Source organism: Pseudonaja textilis, chromosome 2, assembly GCF_049901715.1.
Source record: "Pseudonaja textilis isolate UNSWEBS1 chromosome 2, rPseTex1.2, whole genome shotgun sequence".
Classification (NCBI taxonomy): Eukaryota; Metazoa; Chordata; class Lepidosauria; order Squamata; family Elapidae; genus Pseudonaja; species Pseudonaja textilis.
This window is the reverse complement of record NC_141991.1, coordinates 47,084,522-47,104,456: the sequence shown is the minus strand read 5'-3', so window position 1 is coordinate 47,104,456 and position 19,935 is coordinate 47,084,522. Positions and strand designations below refer to the sequence as shown.

General features: G+C 39.1%; 2 protein-coding genes across 3 annotated transcripts in view; one reads left to right on the top strand and one right to left on the bottom strand.

The window, feature by feature from the left end:
* The window catches only part of MCM2 (minichromosome maintenance complex component 2), a 31,843-nt gene extending 29,208 nt beyond the window's left edge, over positions 1–2,635 (bottom strand). The window contains exons 1-2 of the mRNA XM_026723263.2: positions 2,509–2,635; positions 785–972 (exon numbers count right to left, since the gene is read on the bottom strand). Coding sequence (XP_026579048.1) covers positions 785–972; positions 2,509–2,514 — 194 coding nt within the window. The 5' untranslated portion in view covers positions 2,515–2,635. The remainder of the gene's footprint in view (positions 1–784; positions 973–2,508) is intronic.
* Positions 2,636–3,420: 785 nt separating this feature from the next.
* Positions 3,421–19,935, top strand: part of TPRA1 (transmembrane protein adipocyte associated 1) — a 34,549-nt gene continuing 18,034 nt past the window's right edge. The window contains exons 1-4 of one of the 2 annotated variants that reach the window (XM_026723247.2): positions 3,421–3,987; positions 11,104–11,228; positions 15,401–15,594; positions 15,704–15,836. In XM_026723247.2, the coding sequence (XP_026579032.1) occupies positions 15,413–15,594; positions 15,704–15,836 (315 nt within the window). In that variant the 5' untranslated portion in view covers positions 3,421–3,987; positions 11,104–11,228; positions 15,401–15,412. The remainder of the gene's footprint in view (positions 3,988–11,103; positions 11,229–15,400; positions 15,595–15,703; positions 15,837–19,935) is intronic. The other variant, XM_026723254.2, reaches the window with a different exon arrangement.

The window sequence follows — 19,935 nt, the reverse complement described above, 5'->3', positions numbered from 1 at the left end:
CCAAAATAATGAGGAATCCTGCACATTTACTGTGTTTATGTTTGCTTTATCAACAAGAATAAAATGCAACACAGATTATAATCCCAAAAAAGGGAATGACCCAAATTTCAAATAAATCTAACATTAAACATAAAAACCCCTACCCTGAAGAAATTCTCCTCCCATTACATGACAGATCTACAAATAGTTATAGGCTTTCCCATCCTTATTTAACAAGAATATTGTATTAAATAAATATTCCAAATGAGAGGAACTCTACCTGATAATCAAATTGACCCAACATCTCATCATAATATACATGTGAACAATAGAAAAAAAGTCAACAGGTTAGTCCAAACATTACACCAATATTCAAATCCCAGGAACTCTGCATACTTTGATTGATTAGCAAGACAGTGGAATAAATCATGGTTACTATTTACTTAATGGCAGGAAAGCCAAGCAATGCAATTCTAAACAATTAGTTGACTACTGTACATGATTAACTGTTAGAGCAACAATTTGCTGATTTACTACTGTTGATAACAGCAAGGAATGAGAAAGATGCATGACAATGTGTGTGGGAATATCCTGCATATGACATAATGCAATACGAATTTACTGCCATACCAATATCAACTAATAGTATGAAATGCAAACTTCATATTTGCCCCTTTGAAGTCAACCTGATTAGCATTGAATGGATGAAACAGGCAAGTAAAGAGAACCTAGCTGGACAGAGTGCCAAATGTTTCATTCTGAGGTTCCATGTAAAAACATGAACTTGGCAGAGGAAGACCCATACCTTTCCATCCCTTCTCCAATCAACTCCTCTCCATCTTCGTCCTCTTCATCGGGGAGTCCCTCTGTCCCCAGGAGTCCTTCAGACTCGTCCTCGAAGGGAGGTAGATCTCTCCCTGGACTGGACGTGAAGGCCTCTCCTCGCCGAGAGTTCTGCACCGGACTGGTAGCCATGTTTAACTCAGAGGAATCCTAACACAGCAGACAGAGTGCAAAATATCTTGTGAATTTGATTAATATACAGCTAGACCTCGATTTACAACAGTTCATGACAGTTAGTGACCGTTACGTCATCACTGAAAAATTTGACTTGTAACTGTTTTTCAGAGTTATGACCATTGCAGCATTCCCATGACCATGCAATCAAAATTCAGATGCTTGGCAACAGGTTCATATTTATGATCTTTGCTGTGTCCAAGAGTCACGTGATCCCCTCTTGCATCCTTCTGACATGCAAAGTCAATGGGGAAGCCGGATTCACTTAACGACTGGGATACTAACTCATCAACTGTAGTGATTCACCTAACCATGACAAAAAAAGTTGTCAAAGGGGGGCCAAAACTCACTTAACCAATGTCTCACTTAATGACAGAAATGTTGGGCTCAATTGTGGTCATAAGTCGAGGACCAGCTGTACTTTCCTAGGACTTGGTCCAAATTTTCTAAACTTCTGAACATGCTGTTGGAAGAAAAATCCTTCTGGGTTCAGTTCCAAGTGGGGAAAAAGACACTGGAAACATGGAGGCTGTTTGGAAGGTTTGGTGGTAGACAGGACCACATTGCCTGGAGCTCCAGAGTGAACAGGAAGGATGATCACATGCTTCAAGGTGAAGGAAGAGATCAAAAAAGGGCTGAGGTGCTGAGAGTGCCTGGGTTTTATAACCTTTGTTGGGATTTCAATTGGAGGTTGTATTCTGATTGGTTGTCAGACATCCATGGGGCCATGCAGGAGCAACTCTCTAGGCTGTCCTGAGTTCCAGGCTTGGTTGAGCCTTGCTGGATGATGGTGCACTGAAAAGGGCTTTTGGCAATTGCTATAGCTTTACCTGGAGATCTTTGTTATGTAAAGTATTCTGGCCCAGGCCTTAATGGCCGACCCATTAACAAAGGTGGGGGTGAGTTTCTTCTTCTGAGGTGAGTTTCTGCTCTTGAGTTTCTACTCTTTTTAGGGGAAATATTCTGCCTTTTTAATATTTCCTAGGATATTTCAATTTTCTAGGAGAGGGGTGGGTGCTAACTTCCTAAAATGCAAAAGGAATGGCAAGAGACAGACTAAGAAAAGCGCCTATTGACTACTCCTGGCAGGCACTGCGTGAGACGCTTTATTTTTGCTCTCTTTTCAATTCCAGAGATCCTTTGGGTTCAATTCCAGAACAGCCATGCCTGAGAATATTTCTTTGTACTCCCCTCTTCTAAACAGGGGACACGGGCGGCTCAGACCTCCCAGGTCTATGGCTGGGCAGGAATTTGCACGAATGAACAGAAAAGTGCCTACAATTTCACTCCTTCTGCTAATTTCCTGCAGGCACAAGGTCTGGAAAAAGTTTTAGATGCAGCTTCTAAAACGAACCAGCAAAACTAAGAAACAAATGGCTAAGAGGTTAAAAAATAAAAACCAAGAGGACGCCAAACGATCCCCCCAAAAGCGGCCCACCAAAAGGGACGCAAATACAAATAACCAATACAAGAAAAGCATTTGCAGGTTAGTTGTGAGAGAAGTTCTCTTACCGCCATTTCTTCTGCTTTCCGAGGTTCTTCCACCAACAGCTCCCCCCTCTCAAAAGACAAACGCCGCCGCAGAACTGAATACCGCGCGAATGAAGGGTCACGTGGTCAAAAGCCCGCGAAATCTTTAGGGCATCATGACGCAACGTCTATGAATATGTAAATCCAAAGGTAGATACTAAAGCGCTCTTATGAATATTAACGACGGGGCGGGGCAATCTATCGCTGGTGAGGAAAGACGGCGAGGGTAATCTTATGAATATTAACGAGGGGGCGGAGAGAGCTGTAGGCTGGGAGGAGGTAGGTGAAAAAAAGAGGAAATAAACGCAGCTCGACGGTGCTGGGAACTTTGCTCTGACGTCCCCGATTGAGGAGTTGGGGAGTCCAACACTCTAGAGAGCACCACGTGAGCTTCGTGGTTTCTCGTCGGCCGGGAATGTTTATTATAGGGGGCTGTCTTCCAGTCGCTGAATGCATTTCGTTTCGCTGAATTGGTTTAGGTGCGCCTATGAGGCGCACGCCCCCCCCCCTCGAATTTCTTTCAAGCGGTGAAATAAGCCACGAGAGGTTTGTTTGCCTTCGTTGATAGTGGGCTTGCCCTCTCCACAGGAGGCGCTTCGCAAATGCTGAAAGGGATGCCAGCCCAAGGAAGGGAGTTACTTTTAGAAGAAGAAAAAAACTCGAATTCGCCAATAACCCAGAATAAAACAAAATGCAGATTTGGAAACTTGTCCTTTTTTTTTTTTTTTTGCTTCGATTCCTCCCCTTAAATCAGGGGCATTGGCGGCTTTACCAAAGGAACCGGCGCGAGGACTACCTAACTTTTCCTGGCTGCGCTCGCCTTAGAAATGGTTGCGTTGCCTTTAACGCCCTGCCGGTTGTTTTTTTTTTCCCCTCCCCAGCGCGCGACTCCGCCCCCTTCGCTTCGTTCATTGGCTCCTTTCGCCCCCCCTTTCGTTTCGCTTTTGGAGCCGGGCTTCTTCTTCTTTAGGGGCATCGTGATTGGCTGGTGACCCTGGGATCGACGCTCAGGTCTTCCTCAGCCGGCGGGGGAGGGTGGGGGCGTGGGGGGGAGCGAGGCTGCTCTTCCTCCGCGCGCCGCTCGTCATCCTGGCCTGGAGGCTCGATGGCGCTGCGCCTTCTTTCCACTGCGGGCGCCTGTCTTCTTCTGAGCGACGGCAGGAAGTAGGTGGGTCACCCCGGCCGCGGCTTCGCTGCTTTAAGCTCCGGCCGGCTTGTCAACGACGCTCCTCCTCCGGGGCAGCCCTGCGCCCTCCCCGCGTTCTGGACCTGGGACGGAGCCTTTGCTGTGGCTGCAGGATGGTCGGTCGAGAGCCCCGGGCATGAGCCAGAGCCAGAGCCAGCGAAAGCGGGACAGGCCTCCTCCTCCTCCTCCCTCGGGCTGCGAGCGAAGATAACAAGGGAGCTGCGGAGGGCGAGCGTGGCTTGTACGGACGGAGGAAACGAAGAGAGAAGGGCCAGGTAAGGAGCTCCCTGGCTCCTTTTAAAGTGGCCTTAAATCTTAGATGCCTCCATCGACCGGGCATGGGTGATCGGCCAAGATTTCGCTGGGGGAAACTATGGGACTGGGAAGGAGAGATCTCTCGTCCAGCCCTGTCTGGACGAGATCCCCCCCCCCCCGGCTTTAAAGAAGAGATTTGTAAATCCACCCCCACGTCCTACTGTTCCCATTTACCCATTTATTCATACTCATTGATTACGCATATACTTATACCTGTTTATACTTATATGTTTAGATGTTACCTTCATACTTGATTTCTCATACATGCTTGACAAACAAACAAACAAATAAATAAATTCCCCCTCCCGGCACTTCTTGGCTAATCTTGAACCCGGTGACCCTGGTCTGCTGATCCTTGGGAAAGATGCTGTGTTTTTGGTCAAGAATGAACGGGGGTCGTTCGCTGTGTTGAAGATTTTTCCCGTGTGAATGCCGCCTTTCCCCCTCTCCCCTTTCGATCTGTCCCAGGGCTTTTAGTAATGCCCTGCTTAGACTGCTTTCTTTCCTAGAGAGATCTTCGGAGAGGTCCGTGCGCCGCGCTTCTCTTGAGTTGAAACTCTCCTTCCTGAAATAGCATCCTTTAGTTGTTGTTGTTCAGTTAAGTCGGGCCTGACTCTTCGGGACCCCAGGGATCACACAGCTGCCGCAAGCATGGCCCGAAATGTTTTGGTATCAACACCCAACCAAAGGCCCCTTTTACTATCAGGAATGAACCTCGGGCAGGGAAAAATGCTTCCTCTGCGAGAGTCGAATTTTTTTTTTCCCCTATCTGGATGGTTACATAGAGGTAGGTAACTCCTACAATGATTTAATCTGGAATTTGTGGAGTTTTCCAGTCGGCAGTTCAAAATTTGCCTCCTCTGTCCCACTTAGCCCATGCTATGACATTTTGTGTGTATTCCCTTCTGTAGTTTGGTAACTTCTAGCAACTTCCCATTTATGTTTACAATTGACTTGCTGTTGAATGAGTGTTTTAGAGGTTAGACAAAATATGCTTTTCAACAAAGTTAATGTTTCAAAGGGCTTTTAGTGGTCTGCAGGAGCAGGGAGTGTTTCTGATTATGTAACGGTACAAATGGTGGTCAGTTAAAATATAAACATCCACAAGATAATTTTTTTTTTTATAACTAGCTTGGGATGCCAGACACAAAATCTTATTCTTTGAAATTTCCTCTGAAATTAATTGTAAGTAGGTTGGGAAAATGGTAAGAGTAGCAGTGATTGGGAGGAGGGTCTCATTCTATTATAGGGACTATGCTTCAATCCTAGATTCTTGATTTTAGTTTTTGGCTATACAGATTCCATCTTTCAGGGCATACAGTGGACTGATAACATTGTAAGTGTCCATAGTTGCTTGGGTTTTAGGGTGATAGTCAAATGTTTAAAAAAGGAATCCTAAGTTAATTTTATATATAAATCCCTTCTGTCATATTTTCCGCTTCGTTCTTCCTGTTGTAGTTAGTTATATGAAAGCTTGCCTTCTCTTGTGATTTCCAAACTGGTCACATAACTTTGCTAATATATTATGACCTAATTAATAATGAATTTCTAGTTGTTTTTCTGCTGTGGCAATGCAGGAAAAATGAAACAAATTTGAAGCTGATTGGAGGAACAGTATTTAGCTGCTTGAATTAAAAGAGGTTGTTTCTCTTTCATTTCCCCTTTTCCTGCCTCTTTTTTCTGTACATAGAGATTGACTCTGTTGACAGTAAAACTGAACTGATATTAGGAATGTAAAAAGTAAATAAATTTGTTTCCATGATGGGTTACCTAACCACCTGCAAGGGACATGTACAAAGCAACCAGCAAAGTCTTTTCGTTCTAAAGAGCTTTTCCATGTTTTTCTTTATACAGCTTTAAAAGCGCTTCAATTAAAAATACAAGTTACTAATAAAAAGAGGGCATATTGCTGTACAATAGAAATGGCGTTTTTGAAAGAAAAAGTTCTATTATGTAATAAACTATATGGTGAAAAAAAATCTACACTAAACTTGGCTGGGAAATATCAGTGGAAAACAAAGAATGTAAAAGAAATAACAACTGAATAAAACTATCCTCAAAATATCCAAACATATAGAAGAAAATCAAGCCATTAGAATTAAAAAGGTTAGATTGTTGAAATGATATAACTTTGCCAATTTCATTGTTATGATTCAATTTTTAAACAGTTAATTATACAGGAAGTTTTCAACTTACAACCACAATTGAGCCCAAAATTTTTGTTGCTAAGCGAGATATTTAAGTGAATTTTGCCCCATTTTATGACCTTTCTTGCCACAGTTGTTAAGTGAATCATTGCAATTGTTAAGTTTTTGACAGGGTTAAGTGACTCTGGCTTCCCCATTGTCTTTGGCTTGTCAAAAGGTCGCAAAAGGTGATCACATGACTCTGGGACATGGCAACCGTCATAAGCATGAATCTGCTGCCAAGTATCTGAATTTTGATCACATGATCACGGGGATCTACAACAGTCGTAAGCATGAAAAATAGTCATGTCACTTTTTCAGTAGTTTGTAACTTCAAGTAGTCATTGAACAAACTGTTGTAAGTTGAGGACGTCCTAGACGTATTGTCCGGTGTTGCCTTTAATGCACAGTTGACTCAAAGGGTACAGGGTGATGATTTTTTTTACTTCAGATATATTCTTCAGATATGGAACACAGTATAATAGTGCACTTTAAATTTGTATAAAGGCTTTCATATATTTTGTTTCAGTTTTTAAATCCTTTCTTAGGAATCCCCAACCGGAATTTGTCTCTTTCATTTAGTTGCGTGCCTGCCTTTTTTCATCAATCTGGCCACATTATCTCACTGTCCATTTTCCTGGTAGGTTTTTCCCCAGCTGAAAGCAGTATTTTTTCATTATTAATCAACCATTTGATGGCCCGAGATTAACTTAAAGAATTTAGGTCGGAGTTGATTGGTAACCTAGCTTTTCCTTCCGTTTGCACTGTCCTCTGTTCAGAAAGAATCTTTTAGGGGTTCTCTCTCTAATGGAATAACTAGTTCTAAACTGATTGGAAAAAACTCAAATACTAATCTTCTAGCATGACAGGAAATGTGATCATTGTGACACTTGCCTTATATAAATATGAGGAGACTTGCTGGCACAATTTGCAGTATTGTTGCAATACTGTATACTGTATTGCACTGAAACGGAACTTTATTATTATTAAGGCAGGTCCTCTCAAACAGCTATCACTCAAGACCTTGGCATATACACGCAGAAGGAAAACAAACTCTAAGGGGGATGAACTGAGATACTGGAATCATAGAGTCAAAAGGACCAGATAGGCCACTGAATTTAATTTCCTGCTCAGTGCAGAAATCCAAATTAAAGTCCTCAAGACAGATGCTGCCCACCCTCTGAGAACACACATCCAATGAAGAAAAGATCACTAGTCTGCTTAATTGGTTCCATTGTTGAATTGCTGTTACTTCATGGAAATGAAATTAATGAGATGCCTAATGCATTGCAAACCTACCAGAAATGCACATTGTTGGATGCCAGATTTAATTTATTTTGCATTGTATTACAGTCACAGTGTGAGTGGCCCTGAAATAAAGCCAGCAGTGTCTCCCAATCTTGGCAATTTTAAGATATGTGGACTTCAGTTCCAATAATTTTCCAGAAAGCATCCTGGGAATTGATGTCTGTATAGATAATCCTCAACTTTAAACTCTTCATTTAGTGACTAAGTTACAACAGCACTGAAAAAAAGTGACTTATGACATTTTTCACATAGAACCATTGCAGCATCCCATGGTCATGAGATCAAAATTCAGATGCTTGGCAACTGGTTCATACTTATAATGGTTGCAATGTGCCAGGGCCATATCATCACCTTTTGCAACTTTCTGACAAGCAAAGTCAATGCCAGGGCCAGAAATTGTGGTCGTAAGTCAAGGACTACCTGTACATCTTAAAGTTGCCAAAGAAACACTGAATTTATGGATGACCAGTAAAATATTCACACTGATACAGATTGAAATGCATCTACAGTACTTCAAAATCCTTACTGTTGCTTAAACTGAAGCAAATGTACTTAGATGATAATCTTGAGCTATCTCAAGATAGAGCAACAAGTTAAATCTTTCAGAAAATTTTATGGTTGCACTCTAAGCAGTCTTTCTATGGGTCACTGTGAGACTTGTTTACAGCAAACATGCATAAGGTTGTGCAGTAAGTGTAATGAAGCAAGGATCAAATTGGTTGAGCTTCACTCTTATTACTTAGGGTTTGTCACACAATCAACCAGATGTTCAGTATTTTTATCTACTTATTAAGTCCTTTCCGAGGGCCAGGGATTGTTAAGGGATGATGATGTTTTGTGGTATCATCGCAGGATGTAAACACTTCCTAGTAAAACAGCCTTTTGCAATTGACTGATAGTGAAATAATAATAATAATAATAATAATAATAATAATAATAATAATAATAATAATAATAATAATATGCACAATCAGCCAGATATTTAGATTCGATTTGACGCTTTTATCTACCCATTGAGCCCTTATCGAGTACCTTCAGGCAAATATTTGACAGTGTTAAATATCACTGTCACAACACAAAAGCTTCCTTAGTAAAACTGCCTTTGCCAATTGATTTTGTCAATAGTGATCGTATTCAAGCAGTGCACCAGAAATTTGGGATTGCACCCAAGGCACTTATTACTATTGGTACTGTAGGAAGTTAGCACCCACCCCTCTCCTAGAAAATTGAAATATCCTAGGAAATATTAAAAAGGCAGAATATTTCCCCTAAAAAGAGTAGAAACTCAAGAGCAGAAACTCACCTCAGAAGCAGAAGCTCACCCCCACCTTTGTTAATGGATGGGCCATTAAGGCCTGGGCCAGAATACTTTACATAACAAAGATCTCCAGGTAAAGCTATAACAATTGCTCAAAAGCCCTTTTCAGTGCACCATCATCCAGCAAGGTTCAACCAAGCCTGGGACTCAGGACAGCCTAGAGAGTTGCCCCTGCATGGCCTCATGGGAGTCTGACAACCAATCAGAATACAAGCTCCAATTCAAATCCCAACAAAGGTTATAAAACCCAGGCACTCTCAGCACCTCAGCCCTTTTTTGATCTCTTCCTTCACCTTGAAGCATGTGATCATCCTTCCTGTTCACTCTGGAGCTCCAGGCCATGTGGTCCTGTTTACCATTAAACCTTCCAAACAGCCTCCATGTTTCCAGTGTCTTTTTCCCCACTTGGAACTGAACCCAGGAGGATTTTTCTTCCAACAGTACTATATTGGCTTTCTTCTACCACAGTCATTCTACTTCTATTTGCAGGCCTTTGTAATTTTGTGATTTTTCTCTAGTTCTTTTCTGGTATCTAGCTCCAGGTATTGCAACATCCACTATCCAATCTTTTTTGCCTTTTTATCAATAATTGTTAAGTCTGCGGTATGACGTGGTACTATCTGCCTGTTTGAATTCTAAAATCCCAGAGCAATTTAGCTTTTTCATTTTTTGTTACTTGGTTTTGTGGTCCCCACCAGTTCTTACTGAACAGATACTTGTTGTGAGACTGAAAAGGTTAAGTCACATAGGATTGCCCTTGGATAAAATGAGGAAATTCATTTGAATGAGTGAGATATGAATGTCGTGGTCAGATAAAAGATTTCTCTTTCTTTTCAGTGTATTAGCATGACTGTTTATTTCAAGACTTTATCAGTTAGTTTCCTCTGAAATGGAGTCTGGGATTTTCAGAGGAACATGTTTTAACTTACCAAGAAAATATGAATCTTTTAACTGTAATTCTAGATGGAGAAAAATACAGAGAATGATGAAACATTTGCCTAAATCATAGAGGAATAATGCATTTGAGACCTACTTCATTCCTTATGTATCATAATTGTGAATTTCATTGTATGCATACTGTGTATATATGTACAATGACAATAAAGAATTCAATATCAGCTTCATTGCTGGCTTACTAATTTCTGTGCCAAATTTAAAGTGTTAATCTGAAATATTTCCAAACAGTTTTTATCTATGTTTGTTTATTTATCAGAGAGCCAGTTTGGTTATAGTGGTTAAAGCAACAAGCTAGGAACTTCAAGTTCTAGTCCTCCTTAAGCAGGAAACCAGTTGAGTGACCTCAGGAAGCAGGCAAGGACAAACCATTTCTAAAAAACCTTGCTAAGGGTGCCCTCAGGGACTTTTCCAGGCAGTCACTGGGAGTCAAGACTGATTCAAAGGCAATCCCTGGTCTTAAAATGGGTGCCTCAACTCACTGAGAGTAATTGGATTCTGAAATACCAGCAAATTGAACCCTTCTGTCATGCACTGTTCATCTTTTGTATTTCCCCAACGCATCAGACCACTTGCCACTCTTTTCAGGGTTATAAACAAACCATAAATGAGAAGTAGTTTGTGGTTCAGGGGGCCATGCAAACACATAAACGATTTGTAAGGGAACCCTAATAATTTTGCTGTTCCAACAAGCAATTTTATGATCCAGTATTTTAATAACTTATATTCATTTGCTCTTTTTTATATTGTTTTCTTTTACTTTAATAATTAGTGATCTTATCATGTTGATAATTACCTTGGGAGAATAAATACCCTAAAATGTGGGCTTAATCAAATATGATTCAGATGGCAACTTAATTTGATGGTTGTATAGTGCTTAGATACTTAACAAGCTGAATATTGTTGAGAAAGAGCAACAATATGCGAAGAGTTGTTCTTAATAAGCAATTACTGAAGGCTGTTTTAAGTATATCTGAGAGACAATGGTTTATACATATTCTTGCTGAAGAATGTGTTTTCTTGGAAACTAGACATTACTGTATTTGTCACTTTGATACATGTGGGTGGGTGCATCACTGGTGATTTGGGCTAGTGCTTCACTTAATCAGCAAAAAATACAAAGGAGACATTGGAAATATTACTGAAGAAAAAGCAGGCAACTCTGCTGATTTCTTTGGAAAATGTTTAGATAGAATCATTAATAAAATAGGTTATTAGGCTTAACTAAATATAATTAGCTTATGTAAATTAGTCTTTGAAACTCTTAAAAATATGTAGGCTTGATTAATCAATTTTTATTTATGTTGTAGTGCTTCATGAAAAGGAGAGAGAAGAAGTTTGTTTGTAGATGCCCAGTCCACAAGAGACAGTAATTCAAGAAGGACTTTGTGATCATAAAGGAGTTTTTCTAGAAGCATTGACCTAATTTTTAAAGGTAGAAACTAAATTAAATTCTGATTTTTATGTGTTTCTTTATATTAAAAATTGGCACTCTAATTTCAACAAGTGTATAGGTGTCTTCAAATAACTGAAATGTAAGAACATTAAATATCTGATTTTAATCACAACTTAAGATTTGTTTGCATATAGCTATTATTCTACATTGCTTATTTAGACGTGGAAACAGTATGCTTAATTAAAAGTAATTTCTGTTGCTTTAGCAGTTGTTTTTCATTTCAAAAAGTGGAAGAGGGAACAGAGAAAGACCTTAGACTTGTAGTGTGGTCTAATCATTGTAAAATTGTTTGACAAGCGTGATTATAACCTTGTTTCAGCTGTAAATTCGGGGCAAAGTTTCTTTGTTTAAGACAGCCAGGGTAAGAAGAATGCCATTGCTAGCTTTATGTCTTTGTTACATACAACCAAAGCAACCTCTGCGAATAAAGTACAATTTTAGCAATACAGGAAGCTAGTTTAAAGCCGACAAGTTCACAAGGCATTCAAAATAAGCTTTTATAAATAAGCTTTTTTTGTCTCCAAGGCTGCTGTTTACCTTTCCATTCCAGAATTGTTATAAGATAAAAGTCTTACATTAATTATAGTCTTCTGGTTCAGATGAAAAAAATCTATTCACAACTACTAGCTTGAAGTTCTAGACTTGTTTTCATACTGAGTGATACCTGTGGCTTTCTGATTCAGCCATAATTAGGGTTCATGATTCTCAAGGGATACTAAGGAAAGGCAGAAGGCTCATTCTATTTAACAACCCAATAAGCTGTGTAATATACAACTTAACTGGCTATTGGTTAAAAATTGTGTGCATCAGCCTTCCAGATCATAGTCCAGCACAGTTACCTTGATGCTGATCTTCTGTATGAAAAAAATTCTGCCTTTGTAATAGAAACATAAGAACATATTTGAGGTAGAAACATTATTTATTATATTATCAATATCTGTATTCGTTAAAAACTGCACTTGTTACCTACAAACTTTGGCCTTTTTATGGATTATCCTGTTTCACCTTATTTTATTTTAGTGGGAGAAGGTTTATTTTTGTCTCCTCAAAGAGACTTGCTAATCAACCACAAATACTGCTTTTATTATGCACTTTTTTCACATTTAGATTGCAGCATGAAAAGCCAGAAAACACCCTGGAGTTGGTTTGCAGACTGCTGTTTGCTAAAGACTTAGATTTTCTTTATTGTTGACTATCCTTCACCTATTTTGTTACAAGGTTACAAAGGCAAACCTTTGTTATAGAAGCTTTCAGATAGAGACTGGATTCACGTATGATGCTAAGTCATATAATGTGATTTCTTTGGTTTTCTCTTTATGTATAATAAAAGTCACTGTGGTTGGTAAACTAGCGTGTCATCATGTGATTCTCGTTTGAAGTTTATTCAGTAATTCAAAATATATGAACAAGCCCAAGTCTCTTATTTAAAGAGTTTCTTTTAATTGATAGAAGTGATGAATGCCTGGCTGGGAACAGATTAGGGATGACAGGGGTGTCAAACTGGCGGCCCGTAGGCTGGATGCATCATGCACAGGCCACGTCCACTTGGGCTCTGCAAAGACAAAAAAAAAGTTACAATACATCACATGACACAATCAAGTTTAACACTGGTGTCAATCTTTTATCTGAAGACTCTTCTCCTTTGTGGACTTTGGGATTTTCCCAGAATTTAATAAGGCATTTTGAATGGACTCCCTTTCCTAGAATTCAGAAAGTAGGACACTTCACAAATGCCAAGCCACTATTTTACAGACTTTATAATCTAAGCATCTGAAAAAAGCATGAACAGTTGTTACTTATTAGGATCATTCCGAGGATCGTAACTCTAAAAAGATGGTGAAAACTGAGATACATAAATGTCAAACTGCAGCACGAATATGCAATTCCCAGAGCAAATGTAGAACATATTTATTTTGCAGCTGTATAATGATGGAGTCATTTAGAAAGAGGTGGGGAATTACAAGTAATCCTTGACTTACAACCATAATTGAGCCCAACATTTCTGTTGCTATGTGAAACAGTTGTTAAGTGAATCAATGCAATTGTTAAGTTAGTAACATGGCTGTTAAGTAAATCTGACTCCCCCCCTCTGACTTTGCTTGTCAGAAGGTTACAAACGCTGATCATGTGACCCTGGAACACTGCAACCCTCATAAATACGAGTCAGTTGCCAAGTGTTCGAATTTTAATCATGTGACCATGGGGGTGCTGCAACAGTTTTCAGTGTGAAAAACAGTCATAAATCATTTTTTTCAGTGCCATTATAACTTTGCTAAATGGACTGTTGTAAGTCAAGAACCACCTGTATTTAAGATGGAGCTGGCTCATCTGATGGCGCTGAAGAACATCTGCCAGTATTTGTGAACTCTCCTTCGCTGGGACAGTTATCTGTCATAGGTGCTTTATTAATATTATTATTTTTGCATAGAGCAAGGGCGTCATCAGGTCAGCCAGGTTATGCCTAAGTGACATCTTCCAAATGTGTAGTTCTATGACTTCAAGGCATTCCTGACATAATAGTAGCAGTCAATTCCAAAGGTCCAATATCTCCTGTTTTGATGGCTTTTTGAAAGGAGACCAGAATGGGAGACCAATTTAACCTTTGGAAGAAGGCTGACCATCAAATGGTGGCCACTACAGAGAATAAACATCTGGAAAATCCCAACAGATCCTAATTTAGCTCTTGCCTATCAGGATAACCAGAGAGCTTACTTTCTGGTACAGTTCTACCTGAGGACTTGGTTCTACCTGAAATAACAGTCCAGAAAGTATTTAGGAAGCAAGCTATGCAGAACTTTCAAGATTAAAACCACTATTTTGAATTGTACCCTGGAACTTGTTGAAAGCCAATGCAGCACCTATAACAAAAGGTTCCCATGGCTGTAGGAAGTCCATGTGGCAGCACGCTACCAACTTCATTCTGTACCATTTGCAGCTTCTGGCCAATCTTTAAAAATAATACCGTGTAGACCAAATTTAAGTCATCTGTGAAGGACATAAGCTTCCTGTTCCAGTGTCACCTGGTCTTGTGCCCATAGTTTTCCCTAGTCTTTTGCTTGTCAAATGCATTAGTCTTACTCTCCTGATCTACTAGCCCAGGGGTTGCCAACCTTTTGGACCTCAGGGACCACCAAACTCATAATATTAAATCCCAGGGACCACTAACTGGTTCTGTGGGTGTGGCCTAATTTGTGGATGTGGCTTGGTGGTCATGTGACTGGCTGGGCATGGCTTGTGTGTAAATATTATAAATATTTATATAAATTTTGTTTTTTTTTTATTAAAAAAGCAACTTTTACCCAAAATCAGGCAGGCAGGCAGCTTGAATCACAGATTCATTCAGAGAATCACGGATTCATTCAGAGATCTATCTATCTGCCATTAGCTAGCTCAGTCTATCACATAAAATTTGCTTGCAAGCAAACTGACATAATACTGACTCACAACACACCATGTATGTAAATATTGATTTTTTTTATAAAAAAAGAGCAACTTTTACCCAAAATCAGGCAAAGCAGGCAGGCAGATTTGAGTTGCTCACAGAATCATCCAGTGATCTATCTATCTGCCATCGGCTCGCTCAGTCTCTCAAATTTGCTTGCTGTGAGTCTGCACTGAATAATAGAAGCTTCAGTCCTAAGGGAGGTTCGGCTGTGCTTAAAAGCAGAGCCGAAGATCTAAAGATTAGCTAGAAAGCAAGAAACCCAACCATTTCCTGCTTCCTAGCTAATCTAAATCTCACAGCACAGCAGAACAGCTGATGGTCGGAAAAAGGAAAAATAGCAATTTTTTCAGGCAATTTTTGCTGGGTAAGGAGTGAGTGGGCAGGGTGGGTTCCTGCGGGCTATGTGGGCGGCACAGCCTTGTGTTTCTGCGCAACCTGGATTAATTGCTTTGGAGTGGTGTCTGGGGGTGAGATTTCTCTGCGGCCCACCCAAATTTTCTCATGGACCACCAATGGACTGCAGCCCACCAGTTGGCAATCGCTGTACTAGCCAACATAGTCAAAACACAAAAGGTGTATGTGATTGAGAAAATTTGAAAAATGTTTGCATTAATACAGGATAAAGTTCTGTGTATTCTTTTGAACAAATCCTTCATGTAGGATTGTTTGAGATTTACTTTATCTCTTTTTGGCTCCCTCTCTCCAGAACGGTGGCAGCATGTCAGCATTGGTGACACCAGTACCATTATCTGAGGAGGAGATAAATGCCACTTACTCATCTGCTTCCACGGCAGTGACAACAGCTGACATCCTGACAACACCTTTGTTTTTAAATGCTACCAACAGTACTGTGCCACACAAATGCTTGGTGCTGTTATATGAGGACATAGGCACATCCAGGTGAGATGCTATTATTGATGGTTTCTGTTTCTTTTTCTGAACAAGGTTATCTGTATCTCCAGAAGCGACACAGCACTATTTAAAAAAAGTATCTTTGTCTTGTTTTTAGAGTTCGTTACTGGGACCTTCTGCTATTGGTTCCCAATGTACTTTTCTTTGCATTTCTCCTCTGGAAACTGCCTTCTGCCAGGGCCAAAATCCATGCCACTTCCAGTCCCATTTTTACCACATTCTACATACTGGTAAGTACAAACTTTATTTTCAAAGAACCTGGTGGATCTGGATATATATTCACTTGGCTCCTTTCAGATTAGTGAAAAGGCTCAGGAGTTGGTAATGTGTTTGGCAACTGTCAGCATTAATTCTCGCTCTACATAGGGTATTTTTTTTATTTGGGAATGAGACATGCTTGTGACTTAATCTGATTGTTGACCTGCTTGATCTTTCTTTCTTTCTTTTTTAAATAAGGTTTTATTTGGGTTTTCATACATACAAAATACAAGTAAAACATCTTTTTTGAAAATAGCATGGTCCCGGGTTGAACTTCTTTATATAGACACAAAACTCAATTTCATGCTCCTTTTTGTATTCTATTCCATATCTTATACTATTTTACATTTTCTATATAGTTTTTCCCCTCTTTTAATTTTCTCAATTTTATTTTGGTTATCTCAATTCAAATCATTATATTTATACTTTTGTCTGTTCTGTTTCAATTTTATATTATCTTTTCTCATTAAACAAATTTTCTCCTGTAGTTACTAATTCGAGTACGACACCTTTATATCTTTTAATTACATCCATTCAACTCTTATTTAAACTTCAATATATACCTTAAGTTTATGACCTTCAATATAATACATAATACATAACTTCCAATCAAATTCTGCATGGTACATTCTTATAATACACACTAGATTCTTTAAAAAAAAAGAAAGATTGTAAATATATGTAACCCTCATTCCATTCCAGTTCAGTTCTATCATTAATAATCATTAAAACCTTAACATCTTTAATACTTCTTTTCAATTAAATATCATACTTCCTTAAAAACACATATAATCTCCATAATTAATTTTTCCCTTATTTCTCTTCCCATATGTTTTATAAATCATTAAATATACCTTTTGTTACATTTATTTATTGACAAGCATTCCACTGAATTACAATAGCTATTTTATCAGACATTTTAATCATACATTATTTCATATTTTCTAAAATTATTTCTGTTTCTAATATAACCATACTATTTTATGTACCTTTGCAGAATCCCTTTTTCCATTAAGTTTTCACCCATTGTCTCTAAATAGGCCCTGTTTCTCTATATTTTGCTTCTGTCCTTTATAACTTCTTTTCCTTTCTTTCTTCCCTCTCATCTTCTCCCTCCCCTTTTTACCCCCTTGTCTCTCTAGTTCTAATTCTCTCTTTTACATTTCCCTCTTCTGTTGCTTTCTGATTTTATACTTATTTTTCACTCTATTTTTTTGGAGTTGTTTTTCCCAATCTTAAACTTTCCATTCTCTTTCCCCCTTTCCTTTTTTCCCCCATCTAAGATTACTTGTTCATTAAAGATGGCTTCTTCTTTGTCGCAATCTTCTTGTTCTGCAGGCATTTCTTGTTGTTTCTCATAATTCCAAATCTCCATTTCTAAAAACTGAAATAAGAAGCCAAAAGAACCTCTCCCTTCTTGTGCATCTTCTTTGTACTTTTTAAGTTCCATTTTCAGTTCTTCTAAAAGTGCAGCCATTTTAAACAGTTATAAACAACCACCCGATTGATTTAGTCATTCAAAACAATAACCCAGAATCCAGAAATCATCAAGTAATCCAGATAGTCCTGAGTTATATCTTCTTATTTCTTTTTCGACTTTCTCTTCCTGGGGTTTTTGTTTCAATATTTCAGTTAGAATGTATCTTTTGGAAGTCTTGTTGAGATTTTGCTGTAAGTTTCTTTTTTAATTCCAGGCAGTCTCCTCCCTTCCAGATCCTCTCCTTTTATTCTTTTTCTTCTCCTTTCCTGTTTTCAAAATCTTTTAATTATCCAGAAATCTTTATTATCCCTTTGACTTTTTATTTTCAGCATTAAATGCCTATTGATGTCAAAGTGGATTTTTTTTCCAATTTCTTGTTTAAGTCTCTTAGCTGTCAGTATAGGAAAAGGAGAAAACCAAATCTTTTCCCTTTTCTCTCTCCTTTGCAGCTTAAAAATCTTCTTAGGGAACAATGTTATTGTTTTTTAACAGTTTCAATTCCAGGGTACCTTATTTGTTGCTTTTGCTGTTTGACCCGGTCAACCAAAACTTTCTCTTCTTATCTTCCTCCTGCACATTCTTTTCCGGTCAAGTTCTTCTTTGTGGTGGCCATTTCTGACCACCACTGCAACCGCCTTCGGGAAAGGGAGTAATGGCCAGCTGGGGAGGAGAGATGCGGCTCTCCTCAACCCTGCTGGCAGTCTCCCCCGTCTTCACCACCTCTACGGGGTGGCCTAGTCCCCAAACCAGCTGGCTCGGGGCGCTCCAGCTGCGAGCACGGATCGAAGCCTCGCAGAGACGAGGCTTTGGTCTGTCGCTGAATAAGTTCAAACCAGAAGTTTCCCGACCTACTTGATCTTTCTTATGCTGTTTCTGTGTCTGTTGTGTTTCTGGAAAATCTGACCTTTTAGAGAATAGCAGCTAATCTCCAAAAGGATAGATGGCCCTATTGCTGCTTGTTAACTTGATTTGACACAGGCAGCCACATTTTGCAATTGAACTTAGTAACACATTATCTGACTTATGCTCTGCCCAGTGCCTGGCATTTGTTAGCTAATGTAATGCTCATTGTTCAAGAAGACAAAAGAGAACAGCCTCTTTTTCTCTTTGACTTAATTTCTCCATGCAAAATTGTTCTCCCTTTAAATAACTCAAGATGTTGAAATATTTTTAAAAATATAAGTAAGTTTGACACCTCTATTTTTCTTTTTTGTCCCCTAATTTTCCTCCTTCCATCCTTCTGGCCAATCTGTGGCAATGCCATCCAGTGTGGCTGGTAGAGAAGGAAGTGGGGAACTATAGATCAAGAACATGTGGAATACCTCACATTGCCTTTTTCTGACCTAGACCAAGAGACACGTCAAAACCCTGAATATAAGTGTCATGGTTGCTTACCACTAACTGAATGAGTTGAAGGCTGTAAGAGGGAATTGATAAGTGCATGTTTTTCTTTTAGTTGTACAATTTCTACATTACCACATTTATAAGGTTATTTCTTGTTAACAGTTGCAAGGAGATTAGAGAGGAATTTAAATGAAAAGAAAAACATTTCCTTACCCTTGCCTTAAAGCTTCTAATTATTATTCTAAGAGAAAACTCAGTTAACTTTGAAAGATTCTACTTTTTGTGTGATATATATGTTTGTGAATCTGTTTCTGCCTCTCTGTGTGTCTCTGTGTGTGTTGGGATAACGGTTCAATTATTTTGACATTTGTGTTACTCTCTTTTCCCATTCCCAAGCAGTTTTGTGTTTCTGTTTTGCAGTTTCTTTTCCACTTTTGCATAAGAATTTCTTCTTCAGAAAATAAGGAAAGAAGGGATTTGCTTGCCTCTTACAGAAAGAGGATGATGTTGTATTATCCTTAGGCACAATGGGGAATAAGACATGATTTTGCCAGTGGATAGGTGAAACAATCTATAGCGGCAACAGCCATAGAAGGTTGCTATTAACAGGAGAGAAGCTATTTTACTCAGACGAGTCATGCTTTTTTTACCTGCATGGCTGTTATTATGCCTGCTAAGTATGACACATGTATGGCACATGTTCCAACATAGAGCACATAATGTTCTTGATGGTATAAAATTCCACTTGAAATAGAAGAGCAAGGAATAAATTAGGAGCTGTATTCCTGGAAACAGGGTTTTCTTAGTGTTCTTCTCTGTGGAAAAGTTAGAAGGAACTCCGAAATCACAATGTCTCAACACGGTGTGAAATTCTGTTCACCTAGGAAAACTGGACAAAATTGCATATATGTAGGCTTTTGGGGAGAGGCAATAGCTTAAGAGGCTTGTCCTAATCCCAGAGAAATGGCTTCTCATCCTGTAGAATCAACTTAAGAGAAATAATGGAACTCATTAAGAGAGATCTCAGATAATACCTAACCAAGCAACAGTCATTTCCCCCTGCAGTTTTTTCACCTACAAGTCTGTCACACTTTCAGTTTTCGTATGCTTATCGACCTTGTACGTACTTCTCTGCTAGATATTTGGGAATTTCTGCTGGGATTTTTTTGGGGGGGAGTGTCTTTCTGAGTATGTTCCTCTTTTTAAAATGGATTTATGAAACAGATTAAGCCTGTCTCCTTGCTTTC